This window comes from Paramisgurnus dabryanus, chromosome 10 (genome assembly GCF_030506205.2).
Source record: "Paramisgurnus dabryanus chromosome 10, PD_genome_1.1, whole genome shotgun sequence".
In the NCBI taxonomy this organism is placed as follows: Eukaryota; Metazoa; Chordata; class Actinopteri; order Cypriniformes; family Cobitidae; genus Paramisgurnus; species Paramisgurnus dabryanus.
Window position 1 is genome coordinate 1,035,016 of NC_133346.1, and position 22,871 is coordinate 1,057,886.

At 38.1% G+C, this 22,871-nt stretch overlaps 1 protein-coding gene across 2 annotated transcripts; it reads right to left on the reverse strand.

Moving 5' to 3' along the window:
• Positions 1-575: 575 nt before the first annotated feature.
• Positions 576-15,388, reverse strand: smad4a (SMAD family member 4a). Of its 2 annotated transcripts, XM_065264296.1 has the most exons (12): positions 15,105-15,388; positions 14,417-14,766; positions 9,541-9,715; positions 9,429-9,458; positions 8,213-8,422; positions 6,117-6,242; positions 5,876-5,983; positions 4,175-4,225; positions 3,826-4,009; positions 3,581-3,749; positions 2,447-2,585; positions 576-2,347 (listed from the first exon to the last, which is right to left on the reverse strand). In XM_065264296.1, the coding sequence occupies exons 2-12, from the start codon at positions 14,654-14,656 to the stop codon at positions 2,136-2,138; spliced, it is 1,644 nt and encodes a 547-aa protein (XP_065120368.1). In that variant the 5' UTR covers positions 14,657-14,766; positions 15,105-15,388; the 3' UTR covers positions 576-2,135. The 2 variants fall into 2 exon arrangements, with proteins under 2 accessions (XP_065120368.1, XP_065120376.1); XM_065264304.1 differs by lacking the exon at positions 6,117-6,242.
• Positions 15,389-22,871: the final 7,483 nt, after the last annotated feature.

A 22,871-nucleotide genomic window follows, 5' to 3' on the forward strand; every position in this document is an offset into this window, starting at 1 on the left:
GTTTATTTTCGTAAGGGTAAAACCGTAGCCTTAAAAGTTAACATTGCTGATTTTTTTTGCAAAATCGTGACGGAGTATTGTGATCTGAAGTGTACTGAAATAAATGAGCTGATAAAATGGTGTTATTAAACACACAAAAAATAAAAATCAATCACTGTATTTTTTTAATAAATTCCTAAAATTAGGAGCTGTTTAAAAATAATGCTGATCAGTTGTTAACCCAGTAATAAGAAATCAATCAGACTCAATAAACATATGGAGGAATTACTTTACCTCCTGACATCAAGGGGTGGTTTCCCAGACAGGGTTTAGCTTAAGCCAGGACTAGGCCTTAGTTAAATTGGGATATTTAAGTCATTTTTAAAAGCATAATTTACAAATAAACATTACTCGTGTGAATCTTAAGACACAACACCCTAAGACAACACTAAAATTTAAATTTAATCTGACTATACTTAAGCCCTGTCTGGGAAACCGGCCCCAAGTTTTTTAAAGTAATTTAAAAGCTCTGTTTATGACGACAAACTGTTGTTCATTATTTTCATTCATATGGCTTACATCAAAACACACACATGTCCAATTCAACACATGAATGTAATTTACTATATGGTTAACTGATTTAAACATCAGAGGGGGAAGAAAAGAAAACAACCCATTGAGCAAAAATTAATTAATGATATAACAGTGCTGTGTTTATGAGAATAAAATGAATGATGTCCTTGTAATGTTGCTCTATAACCAATGCAAGCACACATTACAATAATCTGATTATGAGTTGACCATTGTGGATAAACATCTTAGTACTGTATCTAATCCATAAGAGTGTTTAAATTTAGTTAAAAGGTCTGCAGAACTTTTTATTGACAACCTGCAAAGAAAAAAACCAATAAAGTGCTAGAACAAAATTTTAACAAAACTGAGCTAAGACAGAAAAAAATTTAGAAGAATAAATGCATGAATCTGGACTAACCGTTACATGTCTTCCTGTGATGGTTAACTATTCAAATGTTTTAACTAGCCAATTTCTGTTAGTGAAAACACCATCACATCTGACTGAAGGAAACAAGTATCTTGTGTCAATCCTACCTCAAGGAATTTCGTCGTATAATCACAAAATATTTGATTTATTTATTAGTGTTCATGGAGATGATTTTCTGCTCTTTTTCGTGTCATTTTATGTATTGTTTTTTCCTTTTTTTTCTATTTTTAAATCATTGTCGCTTGGGGTTGGGATTAGATTTAGGGTTTGGATGTAATTTTATTTTATGTTTTTCTTCCAATTTTTTACTATTTTCGCTTAGGGTTTGAGTCGGTGTTTGGATGTCTAAAATGTAAAAAACCCAACAAGCATTAATGTTAAAAAAAAAAAAAACAATACATAAATTGACACAAAAAAGAAAGTTGTGATAGGGACACATAAAACTATTTATAAAATTTGTGCTAGGGACACGATAAAGACATTCGTGCTCAATGACACGGAAAAAGCAGAAAATTGTGTCCATTAACACAATAAATCAATCAAATATTTAGTGACTATACCACCACTAGCCTAGAGATCGGGGTGCTTGTGTCCATGCAACACTCCATTGATGCGATCGCCTGGGGTAAAAAAAAATCACTTTTGCCAAAACACTGCAAATGAATAAAAGAAATGCTACATGACTTGTCAATAATCAATCAGACCATTAGACCTCCAAACTACTTTTAAACCTGTATGGCCTGTATGGAGAGAGGTCGTGACGGCGGTTTTAACAGGTTAAAAAAATCTTCAATGATTTCGAGTAGTAATTCTGTTCCACTACCAAGACTGTGTGTTACCAGCTGTAATGTGTTTCTCAAACATTATCATGACAAAACACTTGAGGAGTTTTACATCTTCATCACTGCCTGTAGCACGTTGCTCACTTTACTGACTGTAAAAGAATGTTTAATGAAACAAGAGAAACAAAATAAACAAATAAAAGAGTAGTAAATGAGCAATGACTGCGTTTCAATTGAACAAAGCAACAGCTGTCAATCCAGACGCTCTCAGGTTTTCCGAGCAGAAGGTCAGCGAGCCCTCATCTGCATCAGTCACACAGTTCAGCGTTATCTGTCATCTGGTTGCCGTGGGAACCGTCACTCGGTCCAGTGTCTCAGTCTAACGGTGTTGGGTCGGCGATGGGCATTGTGTGCAGAACCTCATCCAGGAGCTGCAGAGCCCGGTGGAGGTGGATCTCGATCCAGCAGGGCGTCTCTTTGATGCTCTGTCGGGGGTAATCGGGACCCCAACCTTTGACAAAACTCATGCGGAGGATGCAAAGGCGACGGAGGTCATCCACACCGATACCGGCGGCCGCAGACAAACCTGTATGACAGTTTTATAATTTAAGGTGAATTCAGCACTAAGAGCTTGAGGGAGTGAATCTAGTTCTGTACATCTAGGACGTGTTTTGGGTAAACTCACTGATGGCAGGTGCAATTCCACCCACAGATCCGGGACCCGGGATGTTTCCCGCCACTGCGGCTGCTTGCGCAGCAGCTGCTGCCTGCGCAGTCGCTGCCTGCTGCTGCATCTGTCTGTGACACTGACGCAAATCAAACACCTGCAGGAATCAAACACAGTGAACACATGAATGCAGCTGGACGTCTGATACATCATTCAAGACCAGCTGGTTATCATTTAATAATGCAGCAATAAGCCAGCTAGTTTATATATCACTTCTTTGCTCATTAAAAAAAGTATTTGCAATTTTTATTATGCATAGATTGTAAACAATATTCAAACAGCCGTTATAATTGTGCAAATAACATTTGAAGTAAAACAAATACAATTTAATGAAAAAGAAGAGGGTTTACAAAACAATCGTTTCAAAAGGAGGAATTTTAGCACATTGTAATATTCCATAGTCCTAGTAGCGTTACGACTGCTCTTTTTAAGGGGGCATATCATGAACATCTGACTTCATGTTTAAGTGCTATAATTGGGTCCCCAGTGTTTCTATCAACCTAGAAAATGTGATAAAGATCAACCCAGTAACTTAGATTTGGTAAACCATTTTGTGCAAGCATGTGAAAAATAGGTAATTTTGCTCCCCTTGTGATGTCAGAAGGGGATCTTATTATAATGACATCACCCCTTAATCTGCACTATCCAACCACAGCACTGACATTGAGTGCAGAGAGAGCGAGAGAAAATAATTGACAGCACAACAAACCACCATTATGGTGATCAGTGTTTGCATGTCAAACTCATTTGCATTTTAAAGGACACACCCAAAAACGGCACATCACACCTACAAAGTGGCAATTTTAACATCTTATAATAAATTATCTATATGATATTTTCAGCTTAAACTTCACATCAGCACTCTGGGGACACCAAAGATTTATTTGACATCTCAAAAAAAAATTCTCACGATACGACCCCTTTAAGACATCATCAAAGAGTAATCTTGTTCCAATGACAAAACAGCCAGAATAAGCCAATAGCGGTTTGTTGAAATCTGTGTGTAACAATGTGTGTTAAAACTTGAAATAAATATTTTAGTGAAGAAGAGTAAAAAAACAGATCTCAGGGCAGCGGTAGTATCACTCTCACCTTGATGTATGCACTGGGGTAAATCTTGTGTACTGCATCTCCAGGAGCGCGGCCGGCCTCACGGTCTAAATAGTAGCTCTGGACAAAGACGGCATGATCGCTGAGACAACGAACCCAAACGTCTCCTTCACCTTTACATTCCAGCTGGACGCCCTTTCCTATATGCAGCCTGAACACAGATCAGATCAGGCATCAGACTGGGTTAAGAATCGATCAAATGCAGTGATAAGCGTTCCTGTGCTCACCTCGCCCTCTCAATGGCCTCCGTTCTGTGGACGTTACTCAACTGGCCGAGACAGAATCGATCTCCTCCGGAGGGGTCCACGTACCCATCCACAGTGACGACAGGACAGGAGGAGGGCACTTTAAACGTCTCGCCCACTTGAACATCCATCTCAAAGTAAGCGATGGAGCACCAGTATTCAGGAGCTGTCAGAGATGAACAGAACGTTACGTTACAACTGATTCAAATTACATAAAAAAACGTAGAGATGGTAGTACAAAGAGCCATTTTTTAGCCATTAATACACGCATGATTAGAAACACTAATATTCACAACAGAAACACAGACATCATAAACATGCAGGATCTTACCGGGGTGATTGGATATCGGGGGCTGAAATCCTATGTCATTGTGTACAGGCCCTGATAGTAAAAACATTAAGAAAGGTCACAAATCCACCTGTGACTACAGAAATGATTTCTGCTGGGATATCAGTGAGCACATTTACAACAGACAATGATGCTTCATATTTAGGGATGCAACTAACGGTTATTTTCATAATTGATTAATCAGGCGATTATTTTTTCTGGTTAATCGACTGCAAACGTATTATAGTTACACTCACCTAAAGAATTATAAGGAACACCTTTTAAATTTTTCATTAATGCAATTATCTAATCAACCAATCACATGGCAGTTGCATTTAGGGGTGTGGTCCTGGTCAAGACAATCTCCTGAACTCCAAACTTAATGTCAGAATGGGAAAAAAAGGTGATTTAAGCAATTTTGACCGTGGCATGGTTGTTGGTGCAAGACGGGCCGGACTGAATATTTCACAATCTGCTCAGTTACTGGGATTTTCACGCACAACCATTTCTAGGGTTTATAAAGAATGGTGTGAAAAGGGAAAAACATCCAGTATGCGGCAGTCCTGTGGGCAAAAATGCCTTGTTGATGCTAGAGGTCAGATGAGAATGGGCCGACTGATTCAAGCTGATAGAAGAGCAACTTTGACTCAAATAACCACTCGTTACAACCAAGGTATGCAGCAAAGCATTTGTGAAGCCACAACATGCACAACCTTGAGGCGAATGGGCTCCAACAGCAGAAGACCCCACCGGGTACCACTCATCTCCACTACAAATACAAAAAAGAGGCTACAATTTGCAAGAGCTCACCAAAATTTGACAGTTAAAGACTGGAAAAATGTTGCCTGGTCTGATGAGTCTCGATTTCTGTTGAGACATTCAGATGGTAGAGTCAGAATTTGGCGTAAACAGAATGAGAACATGGATCCATCATGGCTTGTGCAGGCTGCTGGTAGTGGTGTAATGGTGTGGGGGAGGTTTTCTTGGCACACTTTAGTCCCCTTAGTGCCAATTGGGCATCATTTAAATGCCACGGCCTACCTGAGCATTGTTTCTGACCATGTCCATCCCTTTATAACCACCATGTACCCATCCTCTGATGGCTACTTTCAGCAGGATAATGCACCATGTCACAAAGCTTGAATCATTTCAAATTGGTTTCTTGAACATGACAATGAGTTCACTGTACTAAAATGGCCCCCACAGTCACCAGATCTCAACCCAATAGAGCATCTTTAGGATGTGGTGGAACGGGAGCTTCGTGCCCTGGATGTGCATCCCACAAATATCCATCAACTATCAAGATGCTATTCTATCAATATGGGTCAACATTTCTAAAGAATGCTTTCAGCACCTTGTTGAATCAATGTCATGTTGAATTAAGGCAGTTCTGAAGGCAAAAGGGGGTCAAACACAGTATTAGTATGGTGTTCCTAATAATCCTTTAGGTGAGTGTATATCACTTATTTTAGTTAAATAAGGCAATAAATTAAGATTTTCATGTGTTACAATGTACTGTTATAAAGTTAAAAGCAATAAAGCATGTCATGGTAAATCACATGTTCACCTGTTACTTTATTTATAAATCACAAACAACTATAAACCTCAGTTAACAGATTACTAGATTTACAAGCAACAGATGACGCAAATGTTCTATTGAAAACATGAATAAACTATTTTCAACACTTCATGTGAGAGACTCACAATAGTGTGCCGGGTGAGCCATGGGCGGATGATGCTGAAGATGGCCGTTCTGATGGTGCGACACACTCGGGGTAAAACTGCTATTCCTCGTCCAGGTAGAAGTGGCATCTATTAAGAAAAGATAGAGAGAGAGAATATCAAAGAATGGACGGGACACACGTCATCAAGACCCTCGCTGTGCTGGGTGCAGGAGATGCTGAGAAGCTTCCGGACTCTGGATGGAGGGACACTGATGGCTTACTGTGGTGAAATGTGGACGTCTGGCCTGGTGGTAAGCCATTCTGCTGTGAGCTCTGCCCCGTTCCTGAGCCCATCGGCAGCAGCCCATCACTGCTGTGACTTCCTGTCAGAACATTACTGGCCTGAGCTGGAGAGAGAGGGGGGGCATGCAACATATGTCAACACACATATACACACACACACAATGCATTAAATACCAAGCCTGGGTGGAATGACAGGAACCTTTCATCACCATACAGCCACTTTATACATCACAGAAACATCATTAACAACGCAGTGCATGATACTTTTTTTGCCTTGAAATTTAACCATTCCATCCATATTTCTGCTATTATCCAGCAGGTGTCGCTCTTAAAACACTGAAGCATCCACTGATCCAAAAACTCTGTGTATGTTTTGATCAACGCCTTAAATCTGATCTCTAACAAAAGTTCTTTACAAAAATGCAATTATCTCAGCCTTCTGCTTAAAATGAAAGCAAAGGGTCTGTTTTTCCACTTGATATATTGTATATTTATATATTTTAAGAAATTAAAATGTATATGCTGGTGGGGAAACTTCACAATTTAGGGGCGGTTTCCCGGACCAGGATTATCTTAATCCAGGACTAGGCCTTAGTTTAATTAGGAAATATAACTAGTTTTAACAAACATGCCTTACTATAAACATTACCTGTGTGCATTTTGAGGTAAAACAAAGGGCACTGATGTATTTTAAGATATGTAAGTGCAAGTTGTTTTCAGTTTGGACAGCTCTTAAAAGTGTTTAAGTCTCGGACTAGTCTAATCCCTGTCCGGGAAACCGCCCCATAGAGTAGAACAAACAACAAAAGTCTGAAAACAGTAAAACTAATACTACAAACTACATCTCTAACTGAATGAAATATATAAAAAGCCATATTCCACCGTGACTGGACACACTGCAAAAAATGATTTTCAAGAAAAAAAATTCTTAGTATTTTTGTCTTGTTTTCAGTAAAAATATCTAAAAATTCTTAAATGAAGATGCTTTTTATTTTGATGAGCAAAACGACCCAAGAAAATAAGTCTAGTTTTTAGACCAAAAATATAAAATGTAAAAATGTAAGTGATTTTGTGCATAAAACAAGCAAAAAAATCTGCCAATGGGGTAAGCAAATTTTTCTTGAATTAAGTGTTTAATAAAAATGTTTTAAAAGACTTATTTTCTTGGGTCGTTTTGCTCATCAAGATAAAGCATCTTAATTTAAGAATTTTTAGATATTTTAACTGAAAACAAGACAAAAATACTAAGATTTTTTTTCTTGAAAATCATTTTCTGCAGTGCATCAGTTGAATTATATATTACATAAACCCTATTTATTAAACCACACTGACAAGTATGTGCTTCATCTACAATGATAGACCATTAAAATATATCTCGGGCCGGTTGCACCAGCTGGGTGTTCAACCCGGTCTTAAGACTAGTCTGAATGTAAAATGTATATAGAATTTACACCTGTTGCTCCATCTAGTCACAGCATACGTCCGAGACTCATTCTTAGTTCTAGTCAAAGGTAGGTGTAAGTATAAAGTGCTAACTTGTTTCTATGACAAAATAGAAGTAATTAAATTGATGGGACATTGGCGCGTCTAATGCATACACGAGCACCAGGCTTTCATGCGTACGGTGTGACCGCACAAATAAATTCTTATATCATATAATACTTAGATATTTTTTGTGCAGATGGGAAAGGCTTTCGTTTATGTGCAGATTTGACGGGTCTGCATGTGAAGCACGCATTTTTCATCTATAAGCTGGCAGCAGCAAATGTAAGTTTGTAACCGTAGAGAAGTAAATAGCGTCTTAACTAACAATGTGGTTAACCACATACACGGTGAGCGCATCTTTTATGCTAAAAGTAGCTGCATCTGGTCGTAGTATTTGATTCCCATAAGGTAAAATTTTTTTCGTTAAGCCCGACGTAGTGGTTACACCCACTTCACAGAAGTACGGCACAGCAACATTTCTACCATCAAACGATACACAAACATGTCACCTCCACAAACATGAAAGCTTTTTGTCAGCATGACCAGTGTGTTTAAGGATATAAGGGACGTAATGTGATGGCAGTCATACTTGTGGATCCCACAGTGATGCTGGAGAAAGCAGACGTGGAGGCCGAGCTGCTGCCCTCGACTGGCGGTAACATAGCTGGGGTGTTAAAGGGCTCCTGGGCTACAGGTCTCGCAGCGGGATGCTGAATGGTCTGCATGTGTCCCTCGGTGCTGGGCAGAGACGGCTGACTCTCATAATCATATTCATCCTTCACCATCAGAGCAGACGGACCTAAAAACATTACAGTAAAAGATGCAAAAGTAAACACAAAAAATAAGCTGTTCAATTTTGCTTTAGTTGAATAAAGCAGTAATGTCATATGGCATCATTTTTTAAAACAAAGTCTATGATGAATTTGTGCAAGTTCAGAAGTTGAATTTGTCAGTTTTTTACTTTAATAAATGTACATTTCCATCCATATTTCTTTGTTTCATCCAACTTTTAAAATTTTACTAGAGGTAGACCGATTAATCGGCACCGATAGTTCGTTGGTGGAACAATCGTCTATCAGCAAAAAATCCATGCCGGTAGTTTTGCCAAGCACGTCCGCTGCTTCATATCATTATGTAGTAAATAATTTGCTGAATAGATGCTGAATTAGGAGAGAAACAACAGCAGGAACCTAAGTTTGTCGTCAAGACTGACAGGACACTAACATTAGTAGTACTATAAAAATACATGCAGATAAATTCAACCCAAATGTTTAATGTCATGATAAGTACAACCGATTCACATTAGTTTATATTCAGCTGGTTACTTTTATCCATATTTTAAGTTAATAACGAGAGAAAGCAAACTATATGTCGCTGTCAGCTACGTTAAAATATACAACTAATCAAAATCTGATTTCATTTTTTTTAATCATCACTGCAATACATCTTTTGTTATTTTGATAAGATAATCATTCATTGTTAAAACAGAAACAAATAGACATTTATGTCATTTGAAATTAACCAGTGGGAGAATTTCACAGTATTTTCTTCAATACTTTATTATATAATTAATATATTTTATTTATACATTTATTTCATTTAGCACATTTTCATGGTTCAGTACTGCTGTTTTATTACTTTTCGGCACTGTTTCACTTTTAGTGTTGCGTTTGTTTTTTATCCAGTATCCATTTTAAAACTATCGGTCGATTAATCGGTTAAAATGTAGTTATCGGTAAAATCCACTATCGGTCGACCTCTAGATTTTACACAGGTGATTAAATCACAAATCAAACTTCACTCACCAGAACTTGACAGAGTCAGTCCAGATAAATCTAAAAGAAAACCCAGGGCAGATGAATAATAAGCTACAATTGTAAATGCAATGAGAAAAGAGAAATCATATCTTAAACTGACCTATTCCTGGAGACACTACTCTCTCATAATGGTATGGGTTCACACAGACGCTGTCACATTTCAGATCAAAGGCAAACTGACAGTACTTGACATGTTTCAACTCATTCTTATGAAGGTCCGGCCACCGCCACAAGCGTGCATAAATCACGTGTGGAAAGCCTTTACGTCCAGCAACCTAAACACATCAGGATAAGACTCGGTTTAAAAGATTAATTCACTTTCATAAAAACAGAAATCATGATAATTTCCTGACCCCCATGTCATCCAAAATGTTGATGTTTTTCATTGTTCAGTCGAGAAGAAGTTTTTTGAGGAAAACATTCCAGGATTTTTCTCAATTTAATAGACTTTATTGGACCTCAACACTTTATAGTTTCAACTTTCAATGCAGCTTCAAAGGTCTCTAAACGATCCCAACGAGTCTTAAAGGTCTTATCTAGCCAAACGAGTTATTTTTGACATGAAAAATACAAAATAAGCACTTTTAACCCACAACTTGTCCCACACTAGCTGTTTGATGCGCCAGAACGACCTTACCTAATTGCGTAATCACGTGGAAAGGTCTGTTGAGGTCCAATAAAGTTTATTAAATTGAGAAAAATCCTGGAATGTTTTTCTCAAAAAAACTTAATTTCTTCTTGACTAAACAAATAAAGACATAAACAACTTAGATGACATGGGGGGTGTAAATTATTTTGATTTTATTTTCATGAAAGTGGAGAAATCCTTTAAAAACACTCCATCAAAACACGAGTTAAACCGAAGAAACGGAAACTCATTCTGATTCTCTCATGGTGCGTTCATACCAGACGTGAATGAAGCGTTAAGCACAAATGATTTACTTGTTAAGTCAATGCAAAGATGCGATAGACATCCTGCGGCGCGATTCGCGAGAAGGAGGCGGCACAAATGACGCGATTCGGGTATTTGAGGCGCTTAACGCATGATTCACACAAGTTGAAAAATCTGAACTTTGGCGGATATTTGCGCCACGTTTATCAGCTGCTTGCTCTAGTAGTGACTTGAATACAACATAGCGGGCGGAGGCAAAATACGAAAAAACTATGGAGGACAAAATCATTGTCCCTGTATGTGGAACCCCAAAGGCTGTACGAGTAGGGTTGCAAAATTTTTGGGAATTTTCAAGGCAGGAAACTTACCATGGGAATTAACTGGGAATTTGGAAAATTTGCAGAGTTGCCTATAACAGGGAACTTAGTAGTGGGAGAACAGAGTATAACAGGGAACTAATGTAGTTAAAAAAAAAGATCTTTTAGCATAATTTTGTTTAAAACAACAATATTTATTGAAATTTCAGTTGAATTTCTAATTTATGTTTGTATATAATATAGATTATATAAATTCCCCAAAATTTTCAAATAATTCTCATAACTTCCCATTAAGTTTCCAATTTGGAATATTTCAAACATTCCCCAGGAAATTTACCCGAAACTTTTCGCCCCTTTGCAACCCTATGTACACATCTTCGTACTTTTATAGAAACAGAAATAAAAAGGATATTGCTTAAAAGAAAGTAAGTGAGGAGGTCGGACAATCTGGTAAGATGTAAAAACTCAATTACTCAATTTGAGCTACACATTTTCCGGACTATAAGTCGCGTTTTCTTTTTTTCATATCTTGGCTGGTGCTGCGTCTTATAGTCAGGTGCGCCTTGTAAGTCAGTATGAATTAATTTTGACATTTATGAGGCAAGAGACGACATTACCGTCTACAGACGTGAGAGTCCGCCACATGCTGCTTCTGTATTTATGTAATTCAATGGATTCAGTGATGTGGAATGACGAGTATGCAAAGTTCACTCTAGTTGGCTTGTTCGGTTAATTAAACTTTTCAACCTTCCAGGTAAGTTCTGTATGTTACGTTTTATCGTTTAAATAACTGATAATATTACTTTAACATACAGACATCTATTCAGTCTGCTGTTCTGTCTGCTATTGTTTAGTTGAATAACTTGCCTTTCCAGATTAAAGGTCTGCTCTTCGGCTTGGATTTTGTGAAATTATTTTATAAATAAACGCGACGTATAGTCCACTGCGACTATACGTGAGTTATATATGTTATTTCGTCTTAATGACGCATTTTTGAATGATGCGGCTTATACTCCGGTGCGGCTTATAGTCCGGAAAATATGATTTTATATATATATACACATATTGAGACTACAAGGTAGCTAAAGCTGCCAAACTGAGCGTATTCATGTCTGAATTTGCTGCCATAATATATTACGCACGAATGAAGCAAGTTAACTCGAAATGATTAAGCGTCCAACTATGTGCGAATAGTGAGATTTATTCCCTTCATTCACGTCTGGTATGAACACACAGTAGGGGTGTAACGGTACGTGTATTCGAACCGGACCGTCTCGGTTCAGGGCTTTCGGCACGGTGCACGCGTGCACCGAAAGGCCGAATGCATTTTGTGTGCGCCTAGGCCTGTCGCGATAAACGATAAATCGATTAATCGCACGGTAAATAAAATGAGCTCGATCATTTTTTTAGGCCGCGATAATTCACATTTGCATGCTTGTTTGTTTTCCTTGTCTCTCTCTCTCTCTACCAAAGAGACTGGATGACCGCTCCGTGCAACGAGTGACAAGGAGTGAACCCTCGTCAGTCATTTGTCAGTCGCATGATCTGTGTGGGGAGGGGAAACTCCTGGCGTAGCCTATCACAGTAGGAGTACTGAGGAGGATGAGAGCCGCGTGAGAAGTGTAGCAGGAGAAAACACTAGTTAAGACGAGAGTTGGAGAAAAAGATGGATTTACTAGAGGCTGTTTACACCTGTCATTAACATGCGTTTTTATCGATCGGATCACAATGTTTTACGTCTTTTCTGACTTTTCTGACACAAGGTGAACAGTGCTATTTTAGCCTTTCATTGATAAACTAAAGCGGGTGATCTCCGCAGTTTCATTTTGCAAGCGTGTGAAAGTTGCGCGATCTTATTTCATCAATTGCGCTGAAAATTCAGAGAAAGCTCTAACATATAAACGTACAAAATACTGTGCAGCATGTATACTTGCTAAACAAGCAGCGGACTCCGACATAATATTAGTTTGCGTCCATATAAACTCATAATTACTCCCGCTGGCGTTCAAATTACAGCGGAGAGACTCGCCCACCGTCTCACGGACCGTCCCCTCAAAGTATTCAGCACAGAAGCGGTCGAAAGTGGACAAAAGAGACGGATTTAAATACCAGGTGTAAATGTGATAGGTCTCTCTCGTCCACTTGTGATCTGATCAAAAACACATCTTGATACCAAGTGTAAACAGCCAAGTTTCAAAACCAAACGCTACAGCTGCAGTGTGGGAGTACTTTGGATTTAAACCTAATGACCGAGGTGAACCACTAAACCTGAACGAACCACTAAACCTGAACGAGCCGTTATGTCGCATTTGTGGTAATAACGTAGCACTTAAAAGTGGCAACACGACAAACATGCATATGCACCTAAAACGCAATCATCCTGTTATTTTGTTCATTTCTTGTGGATATTTAAAATGTCTTCCAGTTCCAGTATTACTTATTGTTTAGAAATAAAAGTTTATAGATCTTTGAAAAGGTGTATCTGCATTATTATAATGGTCCCGGAGCATCAATGTTATCGCCTATCGCGATAAATTCCGAGGCAATTTATCGCCTAGCAAAATTTGTTATCGTGACAGGCCTATGTGCGCCTGTGCGGAACATAATACGTGCGTTTCCGCACGAACATATTAAGTGGCGGAAGTCTCCGCGTTCAGCGCAAGTCTTCTGTCAAACATATAACATAATTCGGCCCGCAGAAAGATTTTTATTTACTTAGTTGTATATCCGTTTGATTATTGGTGTAAACGTTTACGTGTCATATCTAAAAGCGCATGTTAAACGCGTGTCAACGCGCTGCTTTGTTCTTTCAAAAGTGCGTGAGAGGATGCACGTCTTTCGTTGCTACGCATTCATGAGACGCACTTTCTGTGACAGCGAGAATAAGGAATGCGTGATCAGATTTTTCATCTGCACATCACGTCAATCATATCATTGTCACAATGCGATCAGCTGGTCGGGACAGAGAAGAGCTGTAACCCGGGCTTACTCAGTTGTTACTCAGCTACGGAGGGGTTCGTTAGTAAAGTCACAGGCAGCTTACATTGACGACACAAGCAAAGATTAGGATAAACGTGCAAAAGATCAAAGATGGCTATGTATGCAGCTCACTAATCTCAAAATGAGTGTATAATAAGTATATCATCATGTTGCTTGCTATGCAGTTACACATAGAGCAGTAATATTATTTTTTATACAGAGATGGTACATAGCCAATTCAATACTGTGAGTTAAACAATCCAAAATAAATCAAAACAGAAAATTTTTGGTGGCAAAAATGTAGGCTAATAGTTCATTAATGTATTCAGGAATTGAATTTGTTAGTTCAAGGTTTTAGTAGAAAAAGTTTAAGAGAAGGTTAAGAAAAGAGTTACCTTCTGTTATAAAATAATGTAAAAAAGAACTTTGCAGTAGTATTTTATTTATAATTTTTTCATTTTATATATATTTTATATGTTATATTTTAATAAAATATAAAAGTTATAAAAGTTTTAAAAAAAAAGTGTAAACAAATTGTAAAAAAAAAGTTTATAGTAATAAACAACCTGCAGTTTAATGTTTGCATTTTTCCCTTACTGTACCGAAAATGAACCGAACCGTGGCTTCAAAACCGGGGTTCGCACCGAACCGTGATTTTTGCGTACCGTTACACCCCTAACACACAGTAAAGATCATTATAATAAAAAGAAAGATTTGCAAGAACAGAACAAACATTTTGACTTGACTGAATAATATTCTTTAAAAACACGTTGGATTGATGCACACACCTGCAGACGTCCGTCCAGCGTGCGCTGTATAGTCACACATTTACTGGGATGAGCTCCATTAGTTGTAATGGCGGTGATGAGAGAATCCAGCTCATCTTTCTTCTCCTTCAGTTTCTTGACCAGACTCTCGATGGCCCGTTTGGCGAAGGTCTCGCTCTCACCTCCCTGTCTGTGACACATCAGACTGTGGACAATACTCAGACAGGCATCATTACTGGTGGGTGTGTTTGTGATGGACATCCTGAGCTCTTTATTGACCTCTGACAGGAGATCGTCGGACTTTCACACTCGTTTCAGACCCTTCAGCATCTACACACTGCTGTATGTGAAGGGTCCATTCACACTGTGTCCTGTGGAAAGATCCAGATTATTTAGTACAGATGCAGAACAAACATGTTTTGTAAAGTGCTTTAAACAGCAGCATTGTGCAATAAATATCACGTGGGTATTGATTTTATGACATCTTCAGGGGTTCAATCAAACCCGAAATCTAACAATAAGTACTTCATCAGGCAAATTAGACTTTGAATGATGATAACTTTATAAAGCTGTAATACTCCTCATGTGAATGTAAACACCGTGTTAGCATGATCCGCTAAACATTAGCCTATGACGAGAGATTACTTCATACTGAAACCTATAACTTACACAGACACAAACATCATTACGCTTATATAACCTCTCATACCTGACGTGTCTCCTGTGGGTGAGTTTGTCTGATTTCGTCGTTTCTTGCAGGTTTTGAAGTCAATCTTGTTAGTGGCTAGCGCGTGAAACTGTTATTTGAAACGTTTTAAAAGCGATTGCCAACTTCGCAAGTTTTACATTTAAGCGTCAGATTTTAAGTAAAAGTTTTGATTTTATTAACAGGAATGCGACAAAAGTTTCGGCAAGCGAAGAAAATAAACAATATAGCCGCGATGATCTCGACGCACGGTCTCACGCCCAGCTGCGCAATATGGCGAACCGCGCATGCGCACTGCACTCACACGACACGAATTTTTTTAGTAAGTTCAACAACACAACACATTACAGCAGTAATTTTATAGTCATAAAACAACAAAGGAGAAAAGAAAGAAAAATACAAATAATGCCAGGAATACATAGAGGACAATAATGCAAATATACAAATAAAAGGACATAAAGGATGAATATAGACATATTGTTTTTGTTGCTTAGGATTACAGTAATAGAGCTTTGAAAAATGTCCATAAACTTATCTAGATCTTTTTAAATAAAGAAATTATAGGTTTGGATCCAGTACATTTTTGCTAATGTATGTGAAATTTAGCTCGCAAGAAACATAAATGAATTATATAAAAGTTACTCATAAACTTACTTAGGTTCTCTTTCAAGCAGTCAAACAATCCAAAGAAGACATTTTTAAAACAAAAAGAGAAATAACTGTCCCAAATAACTAACAAAAGATGACTGAAACAACAATAAGAGTTCTGTTCAAAATTGCTCTGTGACGGTACATTCCCAAAATAAATGTATATAACATCTTTCTCGGAAGAGTGACAAAAACAGCAATACACTTTGATGTCTGGCTATATCTTCTATAGCTTTTTAGTCAGGTAACAGTTTATTGGAAAGCAGATACTGGGGAAAACTATTTTTAGGATAGTGAAAACTGCACTATAGAGATAAGTAAATTGTGTGAAAAATAAAGTGTTTTTTTTACATGTGAAACATGAACACGTTATATTGCGCACTGTAAACACAATCGAAGCTTCAAAAACACAGGAAGAACGGGACCTAAATTGCGCATGCTTGCTCAGTCTACGAGTCTGTAGGGTGTCCCATCCATAATTTTTACTCTCCGAAGTGGGTCTTCATCTTCAGCGAAGCTGCAGGCTTCACACATTTTACCAACCCAGAAGTCCTTGCGAAAGAGCAATCAGACGAATCAGACAATGGAAGGGAGGGTTTCACACTGATGGGCAACTTATCTTCCTATTTCCGGTGTGAGGCTCGAGTCTTTCCCAAAATATCTGATCCAAACTCAAACATAAGATCTGTTGACACAAACACAGAGCTTCTGAAGAAGCTGCTCTGAGAAATAGCCAATTAGAGCAGAGCTCAACATTATTATTCATGACCCTTTCAAATAAGGTAATAATAGACAATTTCTTTAAAATCCTGGGGTTGTACATGGACATGTAAAACCATATATGGATCATTTTTGCACTTAATAAAGTTAAATACCTTCTATGTAGATATCAGAGAAAAATTAACAGATTATTACAATGCATTCTTTGGCACCTTTAATTTTTTTATGCAGTTTATATATTCAAAAATTAAAATTAAGAAATAAACATAAAAATATGACATAAAAAGAAATCCAACAAAAAATGAAGATGTGTATTAAAGAGAGAACAGATGTGAATAAAATAAAGGCACTATGAATTAAAGTGGGGACAAAAAGAAGAACCAATATATTTCATAAAAAACTATTGGTCCCCCTTTGACTTACTTAGTCAAAGTCATGGGGGAGTAATGTTAGGGTTACCAATATTTTTTTAAATACATTCTTTTGTGTTCTGCAGAAGTCATACAGGTTTAAATTTACAAAAAGGTGAGAAACAGATGACAGAATTTTAATTTAGAGGTGAAGAACTCCTTTAATATCAGTGTAAAGTGTTCTCAGTTTTACTCAGTGGACCATTTTTATTTTAATAAACAGAATTAAAAAAATTAATCTAGCAAAAATAATACCACTTATTTATTACAAAATGTTTATCATGTTTTATTAAAAGTATATTTTTGACACATGCGTGGATGTCTCTGGACTATCCCCGGATATCCACTGACCGCAGAACTGCCCCTGGATACAACTACTATGTAGAGTTTAGGCCGGGTTAGGTTTGGGGGTAAGAATAGGCTTGTTCGACTTCATGCGGCGCCCAAAGAACTGACAGCATGACGTCAAAGTAGCGCGAGAGCGATTCGAGAAACCATGTGGAGGAGTCTGCTTATAAATCGCTCTCGCGGTACTTTGACGTCATCCGCTTGTCAATTCTTGCGACGCCGCATAAAATCAAACAAGTCTCCTGCAAACAGCGGTTCTGGCTAGATAAGATACAGCTACGCCTAATCCCGTTGAGTTTAGGGTTTTGGGGTAGGATTAGAATAAAAACAGCGCCCATCCGGCAGATTTTAACGGCAGCTGTATCCCTTCTAGCCACAACCGATCTTCTGCGGAACGGGCGGAGTTATTGAGACCCCGCCCACCGTCAGGCGACCCTCCGCCTGTCAGACGCGTCGCGCGCTGCAGTGCAGAGCCGGAATGGGGGGCTTGGCCCCGGGCCAGCACGCTCAGCATTACCTCTCTGTTGAATTATATGCAGTGAGACAGTGAAGCTGTGTAGACGGATCGTGCAGCCTTGTATGGGGGTAAAAGACCCCGCAGGGCTGCTTCTGACCCCGCGCTTCTGCAAGTTTACAGTGAAAGGACGAGAACAAAGAGCAACGGCTTCCCTATCTGTAAGTAACCCGAAACACATTCGACAAAAGTAAAACGTACAGAAACAAAGGCGTTTATGAAAACTTCTTTAATGTTTTAAGTTTATATAATTCTGATAATCCACGCAGTGTGTGAGATGTAGAGAAAGAAAAACAATTTGTCGAGCTGAAAGAAAAGGGAAACGGGACAGAAATCGCGAAAGTGCCGTGCTGATGTCCGCGCGACTCTTTTGTTTTGTCTGCAGATTAATGGACGTCTAAACGGGAATTTTCGATCTATTATCCGTGCAAAAAAATAGGAATTTTCTCTAAAGGATGGGTAAGGACTGAATGTACTGTTTGTACCTAGACACAGACTCACTGTATTCCCCACCTACACAAAGACACACACACACACACACACACACACACACATATAAAGCATTATCTGTGTTAAAACGTCTTTTTATATGCATTATAACACAATCAACACATCTTTTCTGTCTTAGATTTATTAAAGTTTTGATAAAATGCGTGGTAGTGTTATAATCTTCAAATGTTACATTATTACAGTTTTGCATTGTTACAGTGTTAAAATGTGACACACAGTAAAAGTGTGATGTCACATAAAGTGTGTGTGAGACTGATTTCAGTATTGTAAGCACGTCTGACGGGTTTGGAGAAGCCAGACAGTATTTGCAGCTTTGGCTGCCAGACTGATTTCTTGGTTCATGTAAGGACACTGTGGCTTTTCTTTTTTTTTTGTACAATTTTTACTTAATTTATTGTTGGATTCTGCAGAACGCTGTGTCCTCTGAGCAGGAATATCCCTGAGAGATCTGGACTGTCTTTTGAGCTCCAGAGCAATTGCATGCATGGCACCATCCTAAAATTAGACACGGATGAAGTCATGCATACGGGTATTCTGTGCTGTTACAGTTATTTCAACAGAATTCCCAACCGCCAAATGACAATCTGTCATTTATTTTAACATGATTTGTTTACCCATAATGTGTGTTTTTCCAGTTTTATGTTTCCTTTCTTCCTTTTTGTATCACTGTGCTATTATTTTGTGCATTGCAATAAAATGCATATGCATGCTCAACCATTAATGTTGTTTTGTATATGATGAAAGATTCCTTAAGTGTAGGTTCATAGAGTCCATAAAAATAAACCGGTTGGAATAGGGTATGGTTTGTGCAAGCATGCACCCCCTTGCTATGGCCGGATCTGTGTCTACAGGGGCGTTTTTCCAGTCAGTGTGTTCTGCAGCACACAGTTGGGTTCATCGGGTTCATGCGTGCTCGGTAAGGAGGGTTGCAGGAGGGGGAAAATCTGACCTCGTTTGACTGGATTTGGAAATGCTCCAAGCTGCAGTCAGGGATGTGGAATGGAAGCCAGGTGCCTTGCCCAATGCAACTGTGTGTGTTTGCTTATATTTATATTTGAAAGGCAGCAGAGTGCATGTTGTAAGCTTGCACAAAATTTCTATCAGATGTATTTGTCTTGGTTTGAAGTCTGTCTCCATGCAGAAGGAATGTGGGAGTTTTATCAGAGCAGAGATTATGAACTTACATTTCTGATTTAGCTCTTTGCAAGCAAGAAATGATGAATGAAATATATTTTTTAATAAATAAGTGTTCATCTTGAAATGCAGATTTTGTCTTGACTCAACCTCATGACCTGTATCACCTTTTAATTTTAATAAAACACAAAATCTGATGTTTTGAAAAACTGTCATGCAGTTCATTTTCATGCAAGCTCGTTTATTATTAGTGAATAGTCAATGCTCTCTCTCTCTCTCTCTCTGTCTCTCGCAGGCTCTTGCTTCAAAATGGCACCGACAGGAGTTATATGGGATCCCATTAGGTGAGTTTCCCAGCACAGATTTTATAAGATAAAAGTCCCCCATGTAAACTCCAAATTAAAATAAAGCGATACTCATCTAAGTTTCTTCATTTTTATGTTTCTTAAAGGGGTCATATCATAAAAATCTGACTTTTTCCATGTTTAAGTGCTATGATTGGGTGTCCAGTGCTTCTATCAACCTAAAAAAGGTGTAAAAAAAAAAAAAATCAACCCAGTAACTTAGTTTTAGAAAACCAGTCTTTGCAAGCATGTGAAAAATAGCTCATTGAAATTTGGCTCCCCTTGTGATGTCACAAGGGGATCTTATTATAATAATACCTCCCCTTAAACTGCACTATCCAATCACATTTTGACAGCACAATTAAGTTTCAATAAAAAAACCCACCATTATGGTGATCAGTGTTTGCATCAGCTCATTTGCATTTAAAAGAACACACCCCAAAATGTAACTTAAATGTATTTAAGATGTTATAATAAATTATCTGTGGAGTACTTTGAGGTACAATTTCACATATGTACTCTCGGGAAACCAAATATTTATTTTACATCTATAAAAAGTCTTGTAAAATGTCCCTTTTAACATATTGTGTGTTATATCCTCAGAGCTGAAAGCTGTGCTCCTGAAGCTGGTGGCACGGATAGAAACTGCCACGATAAACCGACATTCCTCCAGTCTGATGTAGGATAGACAATATGGCCGTGCCATTTATACCATCTGAGGAAATGTTATCCTCATGTATATTTTTTTATTTTCTAAAACATGTATATCTTTATTTTTTATGGTTATGGTGTGCGGCGCAGATGAATTATGACGCTGGGGCTCGCCCCCATCTATGTGATAAATAATATTTTAGAAAAACCTGGGACTCTAAGCCTTGATGATAATGCTCTTTGGAGGAGAAGACGGTTAAGACACACAGCACCTCAAGACAGACCGACTGGAGCTTCACTTAAAGACCCACACGTCTGTGTTCGCAAACTCCACTTGGAATCTTCATGGCGGCGGCAGCGGCGCGTCTTCCACTTGTCCACATTTTTGCACGGTTGAAATTTTTCGTCAACGTCTATAAGCAAAACCATCATGTGTTAGATTGCCATGACAGTCATGCATTTATGAAGAGAAATATTGTAACAGGCCAAACTTTGTGTTTTTATATAAAGGCCGATTTATAAAAAAGTCATGTGCTACATTCACATTCGGTGACACGTCATAAATTTTAAATCTCATTGGTTCTTGTATTGGTTCCTGACTGATGCATTGGTCTACTACTTCCAAACACACACACGCAAACACTCGATTTCACCCAGATAAACACACGCTCAGATCCGTTTATATGTGAATACTTAGCAGCAACTGTCCTGTCTCCATTACTAAATCAAAACTTCAGTCAATACTCGCATACTTTACAGTATTTACTAAGGCTCAGAGTCCCCACTTTCCACGCAGTTACTAAAAAAAAGCTTTGGAGTTTATTTTGTTTAGTTTTAGAATTTGCTTGTTAATTTTGTTGTTGCTTTGCCGGTATATTAAAGTGTAATCATGTACGTTGTGATATAGAATAGTTGTAGAGACGCATTGTTTCCTTGTGGTAAGTGATAGAGATGCTGCCACGGATTTGAGACACTGATGAATGGTGCTATTTTGGACTTTAATCTGCTCCTTGGTAAGGAAATTCAGATGGGTTTTTATTTTCATGTTCAGAGGAGGTGTTGGCTCTTTGTTGTCTGGTTGTCGTGACTTGGATCGGATTGACTTTTATTTTCCCCCTGTTGTTTCCGTGTGGCTTTCTCTTTGGACAGAAAACAGATATTGGCCGGTTTTCTTCGCTTATTTATGAAAAACTATAGACGGTTGGAGCAATCACAAAACTGCAATTATTAACACTATTTACCCTTTAATGTAAAGGGGTAGTTACGATTCCTGGCACTGGTCACTTCTGGCAATAGGAAACTTTCCCAGATGTCAAGGATGGGATCTTTACTAAATCAATTTCATGTTTTTTTTTTTAATCCTTTAAGTACATTAAGGACACATTAAAATAGTATTACCGTAATGTTGGGTCATAACCCAAGGTAGCCCTTCCAAAAACTACTGTATCTTATTGGTTGAGATTGTGTTACGTGTGACGTCATCATGTAGCAATGTGGGCAGATTGATTGATTGATTTTACTGAAAACTTGGTTAGGACACAGTTAAAGATCTGGAGGAAGGATGTTTTTGGCGTTTAATAGGTTGCTGTGCACAGTCCCAGGGTGATGGGTTATATAGTGTAGTCGTGTATATACACCAGGACAGCCGAGGTCACGCTTATTGCTGTATTACACCAACTGGGAATGTCTACTAAATACTAACACTCATCCGTGTAGGTGCACGTGGTCCTTTGAAGTACTTTCTAATGACAAAATGTAGCATCAAATGAACATTGCCATGTCTAACAGCGGTTTTGTAAATGAGTTTTTAGGAACCAAAAGCTTTATATTTATTCGTTATTCGGTGATTAAGTAGCAAGGTACGGTCACTCTGTATTTGCAGTTTTGTCTTTGCTTCTAGTTTACATACTTTCAATGATATAAATAACCAACTGGAAAGCCCACATTAATTTCTTACAGTATGTCTTCCATATGTAGCACTATAGCGGGGATCTTCCCATCTCACTATCCTGAGTGCTTACAGCGTTTTAACCGCATGATCTTTGCTTTTCTGTTTCATTTTTTGTAAACTTGAACATAATTCTACTTGCAGTTTTCTCTTATAGACTAGATAATGGAAACTGTTGTAAATAGCCAGTTAATAGCTTGTTGAATTATTGTTATGTGTATAACTGTGTATGATTGATGTAAAAAAAAAAATGAAGTTTTTGTGCTTTGTGATCTTTATAATGATGCATTAGTATTTCATGTCATTTTCATGGCAATTTAATCTGTAGTTAAATAAATATGCAATCGCTCACTAATTTTGTTTGTCTTTATTGTCTTATGAACACAAATAGGATGAGATGCCCTTTAACCTGTTTATATTCATCATCAAGGTGTTAGGTTTGTAATGACATAGATGTGAAAGGATCTCTTTTTATGAAAATCACAATCCTTCACATATCGTTTGTCGCAATTAATTGCATACAAAAGAAAAGTTGTTGTTGCA